General features: G+C 41.1%; 1 protein-coding gene across 4 annotated transcripts in view; it reads right to left on the reverse strand.

Moving 5' to 3' along the window:
* TRIM44 (tripartite motif containing 44) overlaps positions 1-16,388 on the reverse strand; it is a 216,446-nt gene that overhangs the window by 183,734 nt on the left and 16,324 nt on the right. For all 4 annotated transcript variants that reach the window (XR_004436199.1, XM_033207711.1, XM_033207710.1 and 1 more), the window contains exon 2: positions 8,591-8,668. Coding sequence is in view for 3 of the 4 variants with exons in the window: in XM_033207711.1 (XP_033063602.1) it covers positions 8,591-8,668 (78 nt within the window). In the remaining variant the exon portion in view is untranslated. The remainder of the gene's footprint in view (positions 1-8,590; positions 8,669-16,388) is intronic.

Below are 16,388 nucleotides of genomic sequence, written 5' to 3' on the forward strand. Positions count from 1 at the left end.
AGTTGCCTCAGAAACCAGAGAAACTTGGTAAGAAAAGCTTTCAGTAACTTTTAGTAAGTGGTTCATCCTAACTAAAGGAAAATCTTCTATCAGGGGGCATCCTACTTTGAGCTAGGAAAGTTGATAAAGGTGACTCCAATTTTTTTCTGTCTACCAAGATACTCTCTGCATCTAGAACCCTAACGACACCAGAAGACGAGAGAACTTATCAAAGTCCCCAATACTTTCATTGCCATATGAAGAGAAATTTATTTTTGTGGCTGCAGCCACCTTTTGAAGAGCCCACCAGTCTGTGGCTCTGCCACATATTGTGTTTCAGTTTAGAAAACTGCAGCACACAGGGGCGGAGCAAGATGGCCAAATAGGAACAGCTCCAGTCTCCAGCTCCCAGCGCGAGCGACACAGAAGACAGGTGATTTCTGCATTTTCAACTGAGGTACTGGGTTTATCTCACTAGGGAGTGCCGGACAATCAGTGCTGGTCAGCTGTTGCAGCCCCACCAGTGAGAGCTGAAGCAGGGCGAGGCATCGCCTCACCTGGGAAGCGCAAGGGGGAAGGGAATCCCTTTTCCTAGCCAGGGGAACTGAGACACGCAACATCTGGAAAATCGGGTAACTCACACCCCAATACTGTGCTTTAAGCAAACGGGAACACCAGGAGATTATATCCCACACCTGGCCGGGAGGGTCCCACACCCACAGAGCCTTCCTCATTGCTAGCATAACAGTCTGCGATCTAACTGCAAGGCAGCAGCAAGGCTGGGGGAGGGGCGACCGCAACTGCTGAGGCTTACGTAGGTAAACAAAGCCCTGGGAAGCTCGAACTGGGTGGAGCTCACAGCAGCTCAAGGAGGCCTGCCAGTCTCTGTAGACTGCACCTCTGGGGATAGGGCACAGCTAAACAACAACAACAACAAAAGCAACAGAAACCTCTGCAGACTCAAATGACTCTGTCTGACAGCTTTGAAGAGAGCAGTGGATCTCCCAACACAGAGGTTGAGATCTGAGAATGGACAGACTGCCTGCTCAAGTGGGTCCCTGATCCCTGAGTAGCCTAACTGGGAGACATCCCCCACTAGGGGCAGACTGACACCCCACACCTCACACGGTGGAGTACACCCCTGAGAGGAAGCTTCCAAAGCAAGAATGAGACAGGTACACTCGCTGTTCAGTAATATTCTATCTTCTGCAGCCTCTGCTGCTGACACCCTGGCAAACAGGGTCTGGAGTGGACCTCAAGCAATCTCCAACAGACCTACAGCTGAGAGTCCTGACTGTCAGAAGGAAAACTAACAAACAGGAAGGACACCCACACCAAACCCCCATCAGTACGTCACCATCATCAACGACCAGAGGCAGATAAAACGACAAAGATGGAGAAAAAGCAGGGCAGAAAAGCTGGAAATTCAAAGAATAAGAGCGCATCTCCCCGGCAAAAGGAACGCAGCTCATCGCCAGCAACGGATCAAAGCTGGACAGAGAATGACTTTGACGAGATGAGAGAAGAGGCTTCAGTCCATCAAACTTCTCAGAGCTAAAGGAGGAATTACATACCCAGTGCAAAGAAACTACAAATCTTGAAAAAAGAGTGGAAGAATTGATAACCAGAATAATTAATGCAGAGGAGGCCATAAACGAACTGACAGAGATGACAACCATGACACGAGAAATACGTGACAAATGCACAAGCTTCAGTAACCGACTCGATCAACTGGAAGAAAGAGTATCAGCGATTGAGGATCAAATGAATGAAATGAAGCGAGAAGAGAAGTCTAAAGAAAAAAGAAGAAAAAGAAATGAACAAAGCCTGCAAGAAGTATGGCATTATGTAAAAAGACCAAATCTACGTCTGATTGGAGTGCCTGAAAATGAGGGGGAAAATGGAACCAAGTTGGAAAACACTCTTCACGATATCATCCAGGAGTACTTCCCCAACCTAGTAGGGCAGGCCAACATTCAAATTCAGGAAATACAAAGAACACCACAAAGATACTCCTCGAGAAGAGCAACTCCAAGACACATAATTGCCAGATTCACCAAAGTTGAAATGAAGGAAAAAATGTTAAGGGCAGCCAGAGAGAAAGGTCGGGTTACCCACAAAGGGAAGCCCCTCAGACTAACAGCAGATCTCTCGGCAGAAACTCTACAAGCCAGAAGAGAATGGGTGCCAATCTTCAACATTCTTAAAAAAAAGAATTTTCAACCCAGAATTTCATATCCAGCCAAACTAAGTTTCATAAGTGAAGGAGAAATAAAATCCTTTACAGATAAGCAAATGCTTAGAGATTTTGTCACCACCAGGCCTGCCTTACAAGAGACCCTGAAGGAAGCCCTAAACATGGAAAGGAACAAGCGGTACCAGCCATTGCAAAAACATGCCAAAATGTAAAGACCATCGAGGCTAGGAAGAAACTGCATCAACTAACGAGCAAAATAACCAGTTAATATCATAATGGCAGGATCAAGTTCACACATAACAATATTAACCTTAAATGTAAATGGACTAAATGCTCCAATTAAAAGACACAGACTGGCAAACTGGATAAAGAGTCAAGAACCATCAGTCTGCTGTATTCAGGAGACCCATCTCACATGCAGAGACATACATAGGCTCAAAATAAAGGGATGGAGGAAGATCTACAAAGCAAATGGAGAACAAAAAAAGCAGGGGTTGCAATCCTAGTGTCTGATAAAAGAGACTTTAAACCATCAAAGATCAAAAGAGACAAAGAAGACCATTACATAATCGTAAAGGGATCAATTCAACAGGAAGAGCTAACTATCCTAAATATATATGCACCCAATACAGGAGCACCCAGATTCATAAAGCAAGTCCTTAGAGACTTACAAAGGGACTTAGACTCCCATACATAATAATGAGAGACTTCAACACCCCACTGTCAACATTAGATCAACGAGACAGAAAGTTAACAAGGATATCCAGGAATTGAACTCATCTCTGCAGCAAGCAGACCTAATAGACATCTACAGAACTCTCCACCCCAAATCAACCGAATATACATTCTTCTCAGCACCACATCGCACTTATTCCAAAATTGACCACATAATTGGAAGTAAAGCACTCCTCAGCAAATGTACAAAAACAGAAATTATAACAAACTGTCTCTCAGACCACAGTGCAATCAAATTAGAACTCAGGACTAAGAAACTCAATCAAAACCGCTCAACTACATGGAAACTGAACAACCTGCTCCTGAATGACTACTGGGTACATAACAAAATGAAGGCAGAAATAAAGATGTTCTTTGAAACCAAAAAGAACAAACACACAACATACCAGAATCTCTGGGACACATTTAAAGCAGTGTGTAGAGGGAAATTTATAGCATTAAATGCCCACAAGAGAAAGCTGGAAAGATCTAAAATTGACACTCTAACATCACAATTAAAAGAACTAGAGAAGCAAGAGCAAACACATTCAAAAGCTAGCAGAAGGCAAGAAATAACTAAGATCAGAGCAGAACTGAAGGAGATAGAGACACAAAAAACTCTCCAAAAAAATCAATGAATCCAGGAGTTGGTTTTTTGAAAAGATCAACAAAATTGATTGACCACTAGCAAGACTAATAAAGAAGAAAAGAGAGAAGAATCAAATAGACGCAATAAAAAATGATAAAGGGGATATCACCACCGACCCCACAGAAATACAAACTACCATCAGAGAATACTATAAACACCTCTATGCAAATCAACTAGAAAATCTAGAAGAAATGGATAATTTCCTGGACACTTACAGTCTCCCAAGTCTAAAGCAGGAAGAAGCTGAATCCCTGAATAGACCAATAGCAGGCTCTGAAATTGAGGCAACAATTAATAGCCTAGCAACCAAAACAAGTCCAGGACCAGATGGATTCACAGCTGAATTCTACCAGAGGTACAAGGAGGAGCTGGTACCATTCCTTCTGAAATGATTCCAATCAATAGAAAAAGAGGGAATCCTCCCTAACTCATTTTATGAGGCCAACATCATCCTGATACCAAAGCCTGGCAGAGACACAACAAAAAAAAAAGAGAATTTTAGACTAATATCCCTGATGAACATCGATGCAAAAATCCTCAATAAAATACTGGCAAACAGAATCCAGCAGCACATCAAAAAGCTTATCCCCCATGATCAAGTGGGCTTCATCCCTGGGATGCAAGGTTGGTTCAACATACGCAAATCAATAAACATAATACAGCATATAAACAGAACCAAATACAAAAACCACATGATTATCTCAATAGAGGCAGAAAAGACCTTTGACAAAATTCAACAGTCCTTCATGCTAAAAACTCCCAATAAATTCGGTATTGATGGAACGTATCTTAAAATAATAAGAGCTATTTATGACAAACCCACAGCCAATATCATACTGAATGGGCAAAAACTGGAAAAATTCCCTTTGAAAACTGGTACAAGACAGGGATGTCCTCTCTCACCACTCCTATTCAACATAGTACTGGAAGTTCTGGCTAGGGCAATCAGGCAAGAGAAAGAAATCAAGGGTATTCAGTTAGGAAAAGAAGAAGTCAAATTGTCCCTCTTTGCAGATGACATGATTGTATATTGAGAAAACCCCATTGTCTCAGCCCAAAATCTCCTTAAGCTGATAAGCAACTTCAGCAAAGTCTCAGGATACAAAATCAATGTGCAAAAATCACAAGCATTCTATACACCAGTAACAGACAAACAGAGAGCCAATCAGGAATGAACTCCCATTCACAATTGCTTCAAAGAGAATAAAATACCTAGGAATCCAACTTACAAGGGATGTAAAGGATCTCTTCAAGGAGAACTACAAACCACTGCTCAGTGAAATAAAAGAGGACACTAACAAATGGAAGAACATACCATGCTCATGGATAGGAAGAATCAATATTGTGAAAATGGCCATACTGCCCAAGGTAATTTATAGATTCAATGCCATCCCCATTAAGCTACCAATGACTTTCTTCACAGAATTGGAAAAAACTGCTTTAAAGTTCATATGGAACCAAAAAAGAGCTCGCATTTCCAAGACAATCCTAAGTCAAAAGAACAAAGCTGGAGGCATCATGATACCTGACTTCAAACTATACTACAAGGCTACAGTAACCAAAACAGCATGGTACTGGTACCAAAACAGAGATATAGACCAATGGAACAGAACAGAGTCCTCAGAAATAATACCACACATCTACAGCCATCTGATCTTTGATAAACCTGAGAAAAACAGAAATGGGGAAAGGATTCCCTATTTAATAAATGGTGCTAGGAAAATTGGCTAGCCATAAGTAGAAGCTGAAACTGGATCCTTTCCTTACTCCTTATACAGAAATTAATTCAAGATGGATTAGAGACTTAAATGTTAGACCTAATACCATAAAAACCCTAGAAGAAAACCTAGGTAATACCATTCAGGACATAGGCATGGGCAAGGACTTCATGTCTAAAACACCAAAAGCCAAAATTGACAAATGGGATCTAATTAAACTAAAGAGCTTCTGCACAGCAAAAGAAACTACCATCAGAGTGAACAGGCAACCTACACAATGGGAGAAAATTTTTGCAATCTGCTCATCTGACAAAGGGCTAATATCCAGAACCTACAAAGAACTCAAACAAATTTACAAGAAAAAAACAAAGAACCCCATCAAAAAGTGGGCAAAGGATATGAACAGACACTTCTCAAAAGAAGACATTCATACAGCCAACAGACACATGAAAAAATGCTCATCATCACTGGCCTTCAGAGAAATGCAAATCAAAACCACAATGAGATACCATTTCACACCAGTTAGAATGACAATTATTAAAAAGTCAGGAAACTAGCCAGGCGAGGTGGCAGGCGCCTGTAGTCCCAGCTACTTGGGAGGCTGAGGCAGGAGAATGGCGTGAACCTGGGAGGCGGAGCTTGCAGTGAGCTGAGATCCGGCCACAGCACTCCAGCCTGGGCGGCAGAGCGAGACTCCATCTCAAAAAATAAATAATAATAAATAAATAAATAAATAAATAAAATAAAAATTCAGGAAACAACAGGTGCTGGAGAGGATGTGGAGAAATAGGAACACTTTTACACTGTTGGTGGGATTGTAAACTAGTTCAACCATTATGGAAAACAGTATGGCGATTCCTCAAGGATCTAGAACTAGAAGTACCATATGACCCAGCCATCCCATTACTGGGGATATACCCAAAGGATTACAAATCATGCTGCTATAAAGTCACATGCACACGTATGTTTATTGCGGCACTATTCACAATAGCAAAGACTTGGAATCAACCCAAATGTCCATCAGTGACAGACTGGATTAAGAAAATGTGGCACATATACACCATGGAATACTATGCAACCATAAAAAAGGATGAGTTTGAGTCCTTTGTAGGGACATGGATGCAGCTGGAAACCATCATTCTCAGCAAACTACCGCAAGAACAGAAAACCAAACACCGCATGTTCTCACTCATAGGTGGGAACTGAACAATGAGATCACTTGGACTCGGGAAGGGGAACATCGCACACTGGGGCCTATCATGGGGGGGGGGGGGGAGGAATTGCATTGGGAGTTATACCTGATGTAAGTGACTAGTTGATGGGTGCAGCACAGCAACATGGCACAAGTATACATATGTAACAAACCTGCACATTATGCACATGTACCCTAGAACTTAAAGTATAATAAAAAAAAAAAAAGAAAAAAAGAAAACTGCAGCACAATGTGATTATGTGGTAGAAAGGAGATAAAATCCAGTGCTTCGTTTGCAGCATGACATAAAACAAAGAGTACAGGCACTGGAGTCAGAGTCTGAATTTCACATCTATATTACATTAGATTTGAGCAGATGATTCTACCTTTCTAAACCTCAGTGTTCTCATCAATAAAGTAGGAATAAAATGCTACTTTACAGTGTTGTTAAATAATTAAAAATATTTAAGGGGAGAGCAGGAATGAGAAGTTAGCGTTAACGGGTACAGAATTTCAGTTTGGGACAGTAAAAAAGCTCTAAAGATGGACAGTGGTGATGGTTGTACAACCAAGTGTGGCCAGGTGTGGTGGGTCATGCCCATAATCCCAGCACTTTGGGAGACTGAGGAGGGCAGATAGCCTGAGGTCACGAGTTCGAAACCAGCCTGGCCAACATGGTGAAACTCTGTCTCCAGTAAAAATACAAAAAGTTAGCTGAGTGTGGTGGTGCGTGCCTGTAGTCCCAGCCACTCAGGGGGCTGAGGCAGGGAATCACTTGAACCTGGGAGGCGGAGGCTGCAATGAGCTGAGATCATGAGCACTCTAGCCTGGGCACCAGAGCGACACTCCATCTCAAAAAAAACAAAAAACAAAAACAAACATACAAAAAACCAAAGTGAATGTTACAGTTAATGCCATTGAACTGTACACTCAAAAATGGTTAAAATTTTGTATGTATATTTTAGCACAATTATGTAAGAGTCCTAGCAAAGTGCCTGGCTCTCAGTAGATACTCAAGAAATGTTAGTCCCATTCCTGTTAAAAAAAAAAAAAACAAAAAACAAAAAGAACCTACAGTAAAATGAAATCATGCTCCTTTCCCTATTTAACTGTGAGAAACTTTGATTCTAAGGCAAAGCCAGCTGGCCCCAATACCAGGTAGTGCCACAGTAAGTGTCTGGATAGGAAAGAGAAGGAAGTCTGTGTTAGTCATAGTCCCTCCAGCATGTTCAGTTCCCAGTTTACTTCCACCCCATTATGGTGTCTCCCAGAATATCAATCCGCTAGACCCTGACATATCAAAAAAAAAAAAAAACAAAAAAACAAAAAAACAAAAAAAAGCTGGGACACTTAAAACAGTTCCCAAACCAGACTACAGGTCATAAGGAAAAAAGTATTCTGAGTGGCAGCTGGCTCCTGGAAGCAGGAGAGATAAGATGCTAGTGCTGAACACCAACTAGATGAGTCTGGATCCTATGCCAGTCCCTGGCATTAAGATGACCTGTATCTCTCGGCCGGGCGCGGTGGCTCACACCTGTAGTCCCAGCACTTTGGGAGGCTGAGGCAAGCAGATCACAAGGTCAGGAGTTCGAGACCAGCCTGACCAACATGGTGAAACCCCATCTCTACTAAAAGTACAAAAATTAGCAGGGCATGGTGGTGCACACCTGTAATCCCAGTTACTTGGGAGGCTGAGGCAGGAGAATGGCTTGGACCCAGGAAGCAGAGGTTGCAGTGAGTCAAGATTGCGCCACTGCACTCCAGTCTGTGCAGCAGAGTGAGAATCTGTCTCAAGCAAAAAAAAAAAAAAGATCTGTATTTCTCTCAGATGCCTTTGGCTGCATTTAATGGACACAGAGGACCAAAGATTCAAAGACTCCCTGTAAAGAAGGATTAAAAATGCACTTGTCTGCAGTTCAGGGAAAACAATTAATGATTATGTGTTGTAAGTCATAAAATAGAGACGTGGAAAAATAGATGACTTATCTCTAGGCATATCAGGACACTGTTTCTGATGGGCAGGCTTAATTAAATCTTAATGCAATGTTCAGAGAGATGATCATCAACACCCCACAATTTTAGCTCAAGGAGAATGAAATGCTTGGGGTACCAACACCCAATCAATTCCAAACAATACTTACTTTAGGGTCGGAGCTCTTGAACTTCAACCTTTCCACCAATTCGATCATAGCCGCCTTCAGTCCACCTGAGTCTTTGCTCTAGAAGAAAGAAAAGTAAGGGGTCACTAGACAGCATTTTGTTGCTCTCTCAAACACAAACAGCATTTTGGAGGACAATGAAATAAAAAGCAACTTTTTCTTAGCAGCCAAGAGAGCTAAACAACTAAGGAGAGGTGCACTGTCCCTCTTTCCCTTCTCTATGGACAAACAGTGTCAGAACATAAATTGCCCAGTGACTGGCAGAACTATATGGAATGAAAATTAAATACAATTTGTATAGGCTGACTCACTGCTTCACCTCAGGCTCAACTGTGCCAGTGTTCACTGTGGCTCTACAAAAGACAGTCCCATACAAGATGTCTATTTTATAGACTAGTAATTTTAATTTTGAACCTTTATGCATCAGATATAGAAGTATGCAATATTAAATATACTTATAAAAATAAAACAAATAGTCTGAAATTTAATTACGAATGCAACTGCAGTGCGCTGATTAAGAACACAGGTTTTTTAATTGGGTGTGGTAGCTTGCACCTGTTATTTCAGCTACTCAGGAGGCTGAGGCAGGAGCACTGCTTGAGGCCAGGAGTTCAAGACCAAAAAAACCACAAAACTCACAGGTTTCTGAGTCAGACATATACAGTTCCAATTTTGGATTTGCCATTAACTAGTTGATTGATTTCAGGCAAATTACTGAATTTCTCAAAACCTTCTCCCCCTTCTATAAAATAGTGATAATAAACTGGGCTATTTTGGGGCCTAATTGAAAGTGTTTTAAAAGGTATTAGCACAGTATGTGGCTCACACACAATGAGTGCTCAAAAATTTCACATGCTATTACTATTATTACAGTATAATGATTTAGAGTCGCACAGTACAATAAAAGACTAATGTGAGCCCCAAATGCAAGCATATGTATATAATTTTATAATTGCCACAATTAAAAAGTAAAATTGATTTTGATATATTTTACTTAACTCAGTATATTCAAAATATCATTACAACATGTAATTTCAACATGAGATTTTTTTTTTTTTCATGTTAGGTCTTTGAAATCTAGTATTTCACAATTATAGCCCAATCAACTTAAACCAGCCACATTACAAGTGCTCCAAAGCCACATGTGACTAGTGACTACTATATTGGTCAGTACAGATTTAGAGCACAGACTACAGCCCTAGTGCCATTAGTCACACACTAGCTGTGTGACCGTAGGCAAGTTACTTAGCCTATGTCTCAATTTCTCTATCTGTAAAACAGAGCCAATAACAGTATCTATTTCATAGGACTGTAGTAAGATTAAATTAGTTAATGTATGTCAAGGTACTCAGAACAGAGCCTGGCACATGGTAAATACAAAAGGAAGTATGAAACAGTTTTATTACTATCTGTCTCCCTCATGATATTTTCAGTTCCTTAAGGGCAAGAACCGTAATTTTTTTATATCTCTGTATCTCTTACGCCCAACATCTAGATGTTGTAAAAAGTCTGAACAAATCAATGAATGAACATATAATCTTAAGACATGAATGCCATAATAATAATACATTATATTGTATATAGGACAATCTAAAATCACAGGAATTCATTTATTTTCTTATCTCAACAATTCTATGAGATAGGTAGGAACATTCATTTTACCAATGAGGGAAAGGAAGCACAAACAGGTAAAATCACTGTCATTTCTATGCAGTAGGGACAACAAAGAAGCACAAGAAAAGAAAGACACTGCAAATATCTCTTACTCAAAACTGGCCTCTGTATCCGTGATAACATATCTTCCTAATTTACAGAACTAATTTCAATTCCTCCAAAACAGGAAATACCTAATAAGATTCCACTATATAAATTAAAATATACTAAAGGCTCAATTTCTCCCCCTCTGACCTCTCTTGCCTCTCAAGTCTACACAGTAAAAATCAGACACAACATGACTACTACCAATATCTACTTTAGATGTGTTCTTCAAACACAGCTTAGATCACATTTCCATTTTAGCAGAGGTTCTAAATTTTAATAAGTTCTATTTTTTAAAGTGATGGTTTAAAACTCCCCTATATCCTCCACTAATTTTAGTCTTTAATCTCTGTGGTCTCATAGCAGACAGTTGAGAAAAGGAACTTAGAGGTCATATACCAGGGAGCAGGTGAGACCTGAAGTGCCTAAAAAAGGGTTAAGTTGCCAGACACAATCCTGCTTTTACGAGATGATCAGACAATAAAGCCTGTCTGGTGATATCATTCCTCTAACCTGCTTCTCATTGGCTGAACAAGCAGGTCACTTGTCCCTGGAAAGCTCTCTTCCCCCACATCCCAGCTGCCAGCGCCCATTTTAAGCTCTTCGGCAATAGCTCTGATATCTTATGACTTCCCCCTGGCTCTAGTGAGCAGAAAGGAATGCACCAAACTGTGCCTTAAAACCTTCAGAAAAGAATAAAACAACAATGAAGGAATCCCTAAGAAGCAGACAGCCTGTCTGCAAGCAGATGTGCCTTGTGTGAATGGATAAGGGAACCCTTAGCCTTCTTTCATAAAAATTCAGTGTGTCAGCAGAATCCTTCCTCCTTTTCACAAAGCTTTCACAAAACATCAGCAGCATCACCTAACCAGGCAAGAGACAGAGGAGAGGCAACTTAAGAGAGCCTCCCTTCAGGAAACTCACCTGTTCCACCTCCCCACTTCACTCTCTGTGAATTATTCAAGATTAACTGGGCTCTATGGTGAGCCTGCTATACTCAGTCTCTAAATGAGTGGTGAGAAAACCTTTCCCAAAGGCTTCTTAAAAAATCCATAACATAAGCAGTTGGTCAGAAGGGAGAGGCTCCTCAGGGCAGACCCAACCCTGACAGCTGCAGAGCTGGGGCAAGAGTCCGAATGGACTCTGGGGCCTTGTGCACAGGTGTTCAAGCTAGCATTTCCAAGCTGAGAATACCCTTCTAGGTCACCCATGATACACGTGAGACCTAGGGATACATGTATCAGAAACTGGTCCATCTTTAGGCAGATGGACTCAGGAAGAGGCTCTGCAGGCCCTGGAAGGTAATTCTTGGGTAGCTAGGTACTTGAAGAGTGGTATGGAAGGGGACAGGCATGGCTACAGGAGGGGTCTTCAAAAGCATGGGACACAGCCCTGCTACTCAGGAGGCTGAGGCAGGAGAATCGCTTGAACCTGGGAGGCAGAGGCTACAGTGAGTCAAGATCACTCCACTGCATTCCAGCCTGGGTGACAGAGTGAGACTGCATAAAAAAAAAAAAAAAGTATGGGACATAGGTCAGGATAGGTCAGGGGCTAAGGGTGGTGGTATCTGAGTCTGAGTATCCCCAAACCATAGAATAGTACCATGTTTCGGTTAATTATTTGGTTGTTGAGGACAGCCATTAGTCAAAAGATAGCCAGATAGATTATACCCTCATATGTTCTCTAATTAGGAAACCAGTGAACAGAAAAGATAGTGGAACAGAACAGCTGCCTCTGAAACCTGAGTTCTAATTGAGAAGTGAACCAGGATAGTAAGAAAAGGCAGCCTAATTCACCTTGTAGACATCTGGTTCCACAGTAGAAATGATTGTCAATCCTTGGGGCACATACCATGACTAGCAAAGTAGTAGGATTCTCCTGCTATCCATACTTCTCCACCTCCATCCCGCCCAATGCATTCTAAGAACACAGGAGTTCAATGTGAGCATATCTTGTTTATGCACCTTGCTCCTCCCCTAAGAAGGTGTAGAATAAAAAGAGACAAGTGCTACGTTGTGACACCTACCACTCAGAATTTGATTAATCTGCAGAAGCGTAGGATGCTTCACAAAAGCCAGCTCCTAGGGATGAGTCATAATAAAACCAAAGAAAGGACAAAATGCTGTACGTGTGAAGGTATTCTTTAGTCTCCAAAGCACTTTCATACGCTCTTTCGTTGGCATTTCACAATAACCCTAAAAAGCAGTGTATTCTCACTTTACAGCTGAGAAAAATGGCTGGTGAAAATCAAATGAACCCAAAGCTCAGAGCACTTACACTCTTTCATTGGCATTTCACAATAATACAATAACTAAAAGGTAGTGTATTCTCACTTCACAATGGACTAAAATGGCACTGTGGATGTCAAACAATGTCCCCAAAATCACAGAACTGGTCAGTGCCAAAACCAAGATCAGAAACATCTAAATTAAAAAGATTTATAACATATACAATGGAAGACATTTGTATCAAGAATACAGAAAAAACACATAAGGAATTTCTATAAATCAGTAAGAAAAAGCCAAATAAACCCAAAAGGAATCCCCCCAAAATTATGAACAGATAAAACAAGACCCTCATTTAAAAAAAAAACAGAAATGTGAAATGCAAACACATCAAAACAGGCAAAAGATGCTCAAACTCATTCATGATTAAAATATCATTTCTCACCCATCAGCCTGAAATAAATTTTAATCTCGTAACAGCAAGTGTTAGGCCCTGGGGAAATTGGGGACTTCCATATGTTGTTGATGGATATACAAAATAACTGCCACTCTGAAATCATATGCCTACCAATCCACTGCTCCTTTCCTCTTGAAGAAGACTAGCACCTGTGTCAAGGATGCATGTATAAAATTATTTATTTCAGCATTGTTTGTAATACTAAAAATCTGCAAACACCCCAAGGATTCATCAATAGTGGGTGGCTAAATAAACCACTGAATTAACACACTGTGGAATATGACATAGCAAATAAAAAGAATGAGGTAGGTTGTATATACCTGGATACAAGGCAGGACATACTGTTGAATTTAAAACAAAATAAACAAACAAAAAAAACCAAACAAAAAACATTGCAAAATGGTACATGTAATAAATATAATTTTTTAAAAAACTATTACTTTCTATGAGTGATATAGGTATGTAAAATATTAGAAAAGCAATTATTGCTGGGACTGGTACTTGGGATAGACGGATTTTAGAGTTAAATATATTCCTACTACTTGCATAGCTAAGATTTAGCATACTAAAAAACAAACAAAAAAAGACAGGAAAGAAGGGAGGGAGAGAGGTAGAATTTGACCAAGAGGGCCAAGGCCTCCTGCTTCCAGCACTTCTTCCCATGAGTTTGCCTAAATGTAAATACGGGGGCCTTTTCCTTTAACACTGCAAACATATGAACCAGGAGATTCAAGAGAAGGTTCTTTACTTGATACTCATGTATGGATTTCGGGGGGTCTGAAATCCTCAAAACAATATAAAATTTGGGCTGTACGTGACATTAGCTTTTCTCACATCCTCAAAAACAATTAACATTCCAAATATAAAGAGCATTGCACAAAGAGAAAGGAAACCCAGGTTTTACTACTAGCACTGCCAGTAACTGCTTGTGTGAGCTTGGAAAAGTCATTTTACATCCCCGGGTTTCTGTTTTCCCACCTGTAAATGAGGAAGATGGACCAGACCAAAAGCTATATACATCGACAGCCTGTGGCCTACAGAACTATTTTCTGTGGCTTTTAGAGTGTTGTCCCACACATCCACTAAGAGTTTTAAATTAGTTGCTAGCATTTAAAAATCAGGACATATGACATAAAAATAAAGATTTCTAGCTTCTTTTGTAAATCCAAAGGGTCTGACGGTAATGGGCTCCCATTCCGATACAGCAGAAATTGGCTGAAGCTGAGTAGCAACTATTCACTTTAGGCAAAGCAAGCTCTCTCAAGTTTGCCAGTTACCTTGGCTTGCTTCTCTTGTTTACATTACCTTTCTGGTAGATATTTGAGGTTGCTATCCCCGGAAACAATTCTAAAAGTTTTCTACTTCTAAGGTTCCTTGTGTTTGAACACCATGAAAATTGGGGTACCTTTCTTCAAAGGAGCACATATTACCTGATACATTCATATCCATCCACCCCAAAACACAGAAATAACAGTTCATTCTAATGGAAACATGCCTTAAAAATGGGCAAAGGGTAGAAGCAAAAGTAGAATATGGCAGGTAGCAGTGGCATCAGAATAGGAAGAAGTATTCCCTGACAAGTGGTCTCTGCACTTTCATGGAAGTCAGTCTAGTCTAATGTCAATAACCAGCTAGACACCGAAAAGAAAAGTTATGTGTCAGCAAAAATGTAAATATAAGCCACATAAATATCCTAAACTGGCTCCTGAATATTGAATTCTATTATTACAAAGAATCAATCAGAAGATGTTGAATTCAGAAAGAATACTAGCTATTTGTTTTGGGGTGTTTTTCTCCCTGTTCCATTGGCTTGTGTTGATATCATTCTTCAAAAATAAAAAAAAAATAAAAAAAAAAAAACATCAATCCAACTTAGTCATTTTACCAGAAGGTCTTGTCAGGGAGAAATAGTGGAAAAAGATCAGAAGATGGAATACAGAAGTCCTTCTTGGCCAGGCACAGTGGCTCATACCTGTAATCCCAGCACTTTGGGAGGTCAAAGCAGGCAGATCATTTGAGGCCAGGAATTTGAGACCAGCCTAGCCAAGATGCTTGACCAGCCTGGCCAAGGTGATTTTTAGTGGAGACCCCATCTCCACTAAAAATACAAAAATAAGCTGGGCATGGTAGTGCATGCCTGAATTCCCAGCTACCTGGGTGGCTGAAACATGAGAATCACCTGAACCCAGGAGATGGAGGTTGCAGTGGGTGGGGATCAACTGCACTCTATCCTGAGCAACAGAGCAAGAGACTGACTGAGAGAGTGGAGAGGGGAGGGGAGTGGGGAGAGGAGAAGAGGGAAGGGGAAGGGGAAGGGGAGGGGGAGAGAGAAGGAGGAGAGGGGAGGGGGAGAGGGGAGGGGGAGAGGGGAGGGCGAGAGGGGAGGGGAGAGGGGAGGGGGAGAGGGGAGGGGGAGAGGGGAGGGCGACAGGGGAGGGGGAGAGGGGAGGGCGAGAGGGGAGGGGGAGAGGGGAAGAGGAGAGGGGAGGGGGAGAGTGGAGGGGGAGAGGTGAGGGGGAGAGGGGAGGGGAAGGGGAAGAGGGAGGGGAGGGGGAGGGGAGAAGTCCTCCCAAGGAATCAGAAAGCAAAGTTTTGTCAAAAGGAAATGAAATTAAATTTTAGTACTGCCGTCCCATGTACAAAAGTTATCTCCTTCATATTACTTCATTTTCTAACTCCAAACCCCCTACTCCTACACTAGGCCATCACTTTTAGTTGTCAGACACAAAGTCATTCTTGGGTCTGAAAAAAATCCATCGGCAAGTCTTTTTAGGCCTAACTCTAAAATATATGCCATATCCAATTGGCATGGATTCTCACTATCGTATTGTTCACTATTCCCAACCTAGCATAAGCAGCAATACTGCTCCCGCTCTTGCTACCCTACAGCCCATTCTCCACATAGGAACCAAAGAGAAGTTTTAAGAATATAAATCAGATCATTTACTCCCTTGCTTAAACAGTCTATGACTACTTAGAATAAAACCCAAAATCCTTACCACAGCCTACTTGGTAATCTGACCTCATCTACTACTCAACCCCCACTCAACCCCTACTGATTATACTCCAGCCATTCATTTTATCCCCTTAGTAAACTTGTTCTATCTTAGGGCCTTTACACTTGCTATTCCCTTCAGTTGAACCACTATGCCCCTAGAGCTTCTCATCACTGGCTCTAACTACACCCAGGTCACTAGTTCAAAAAGTCTTCGGATCCTTAAAAAGCTTCCCTCTCATTCCCACATCACAGTCAGTCCCTATCTCCTTCCCTGGTTTGTTTATTCATAGCACTTATCATTATTTAAACTATTACTTATTATTTAACTTGCTTACTGTCTGT

Source organism: Trachypithecus francoisi, unplaced genomic scaffold (assembly GCF_009764315.1).
Source record: "Trachypithecus francoisi isolate TF-2019V2 unplaced genomic scaffold, Tfra_2.0 Lachesis_group8, whole genome shotgun sequence".
NCBI classification, from domain to species: domain Eukaryota; kingdom Metazoa; phylum Chordata; class Mammalia; order Primates; family Cercopithecidae; genus Trachypithecus; species Trachypithecus francoisi.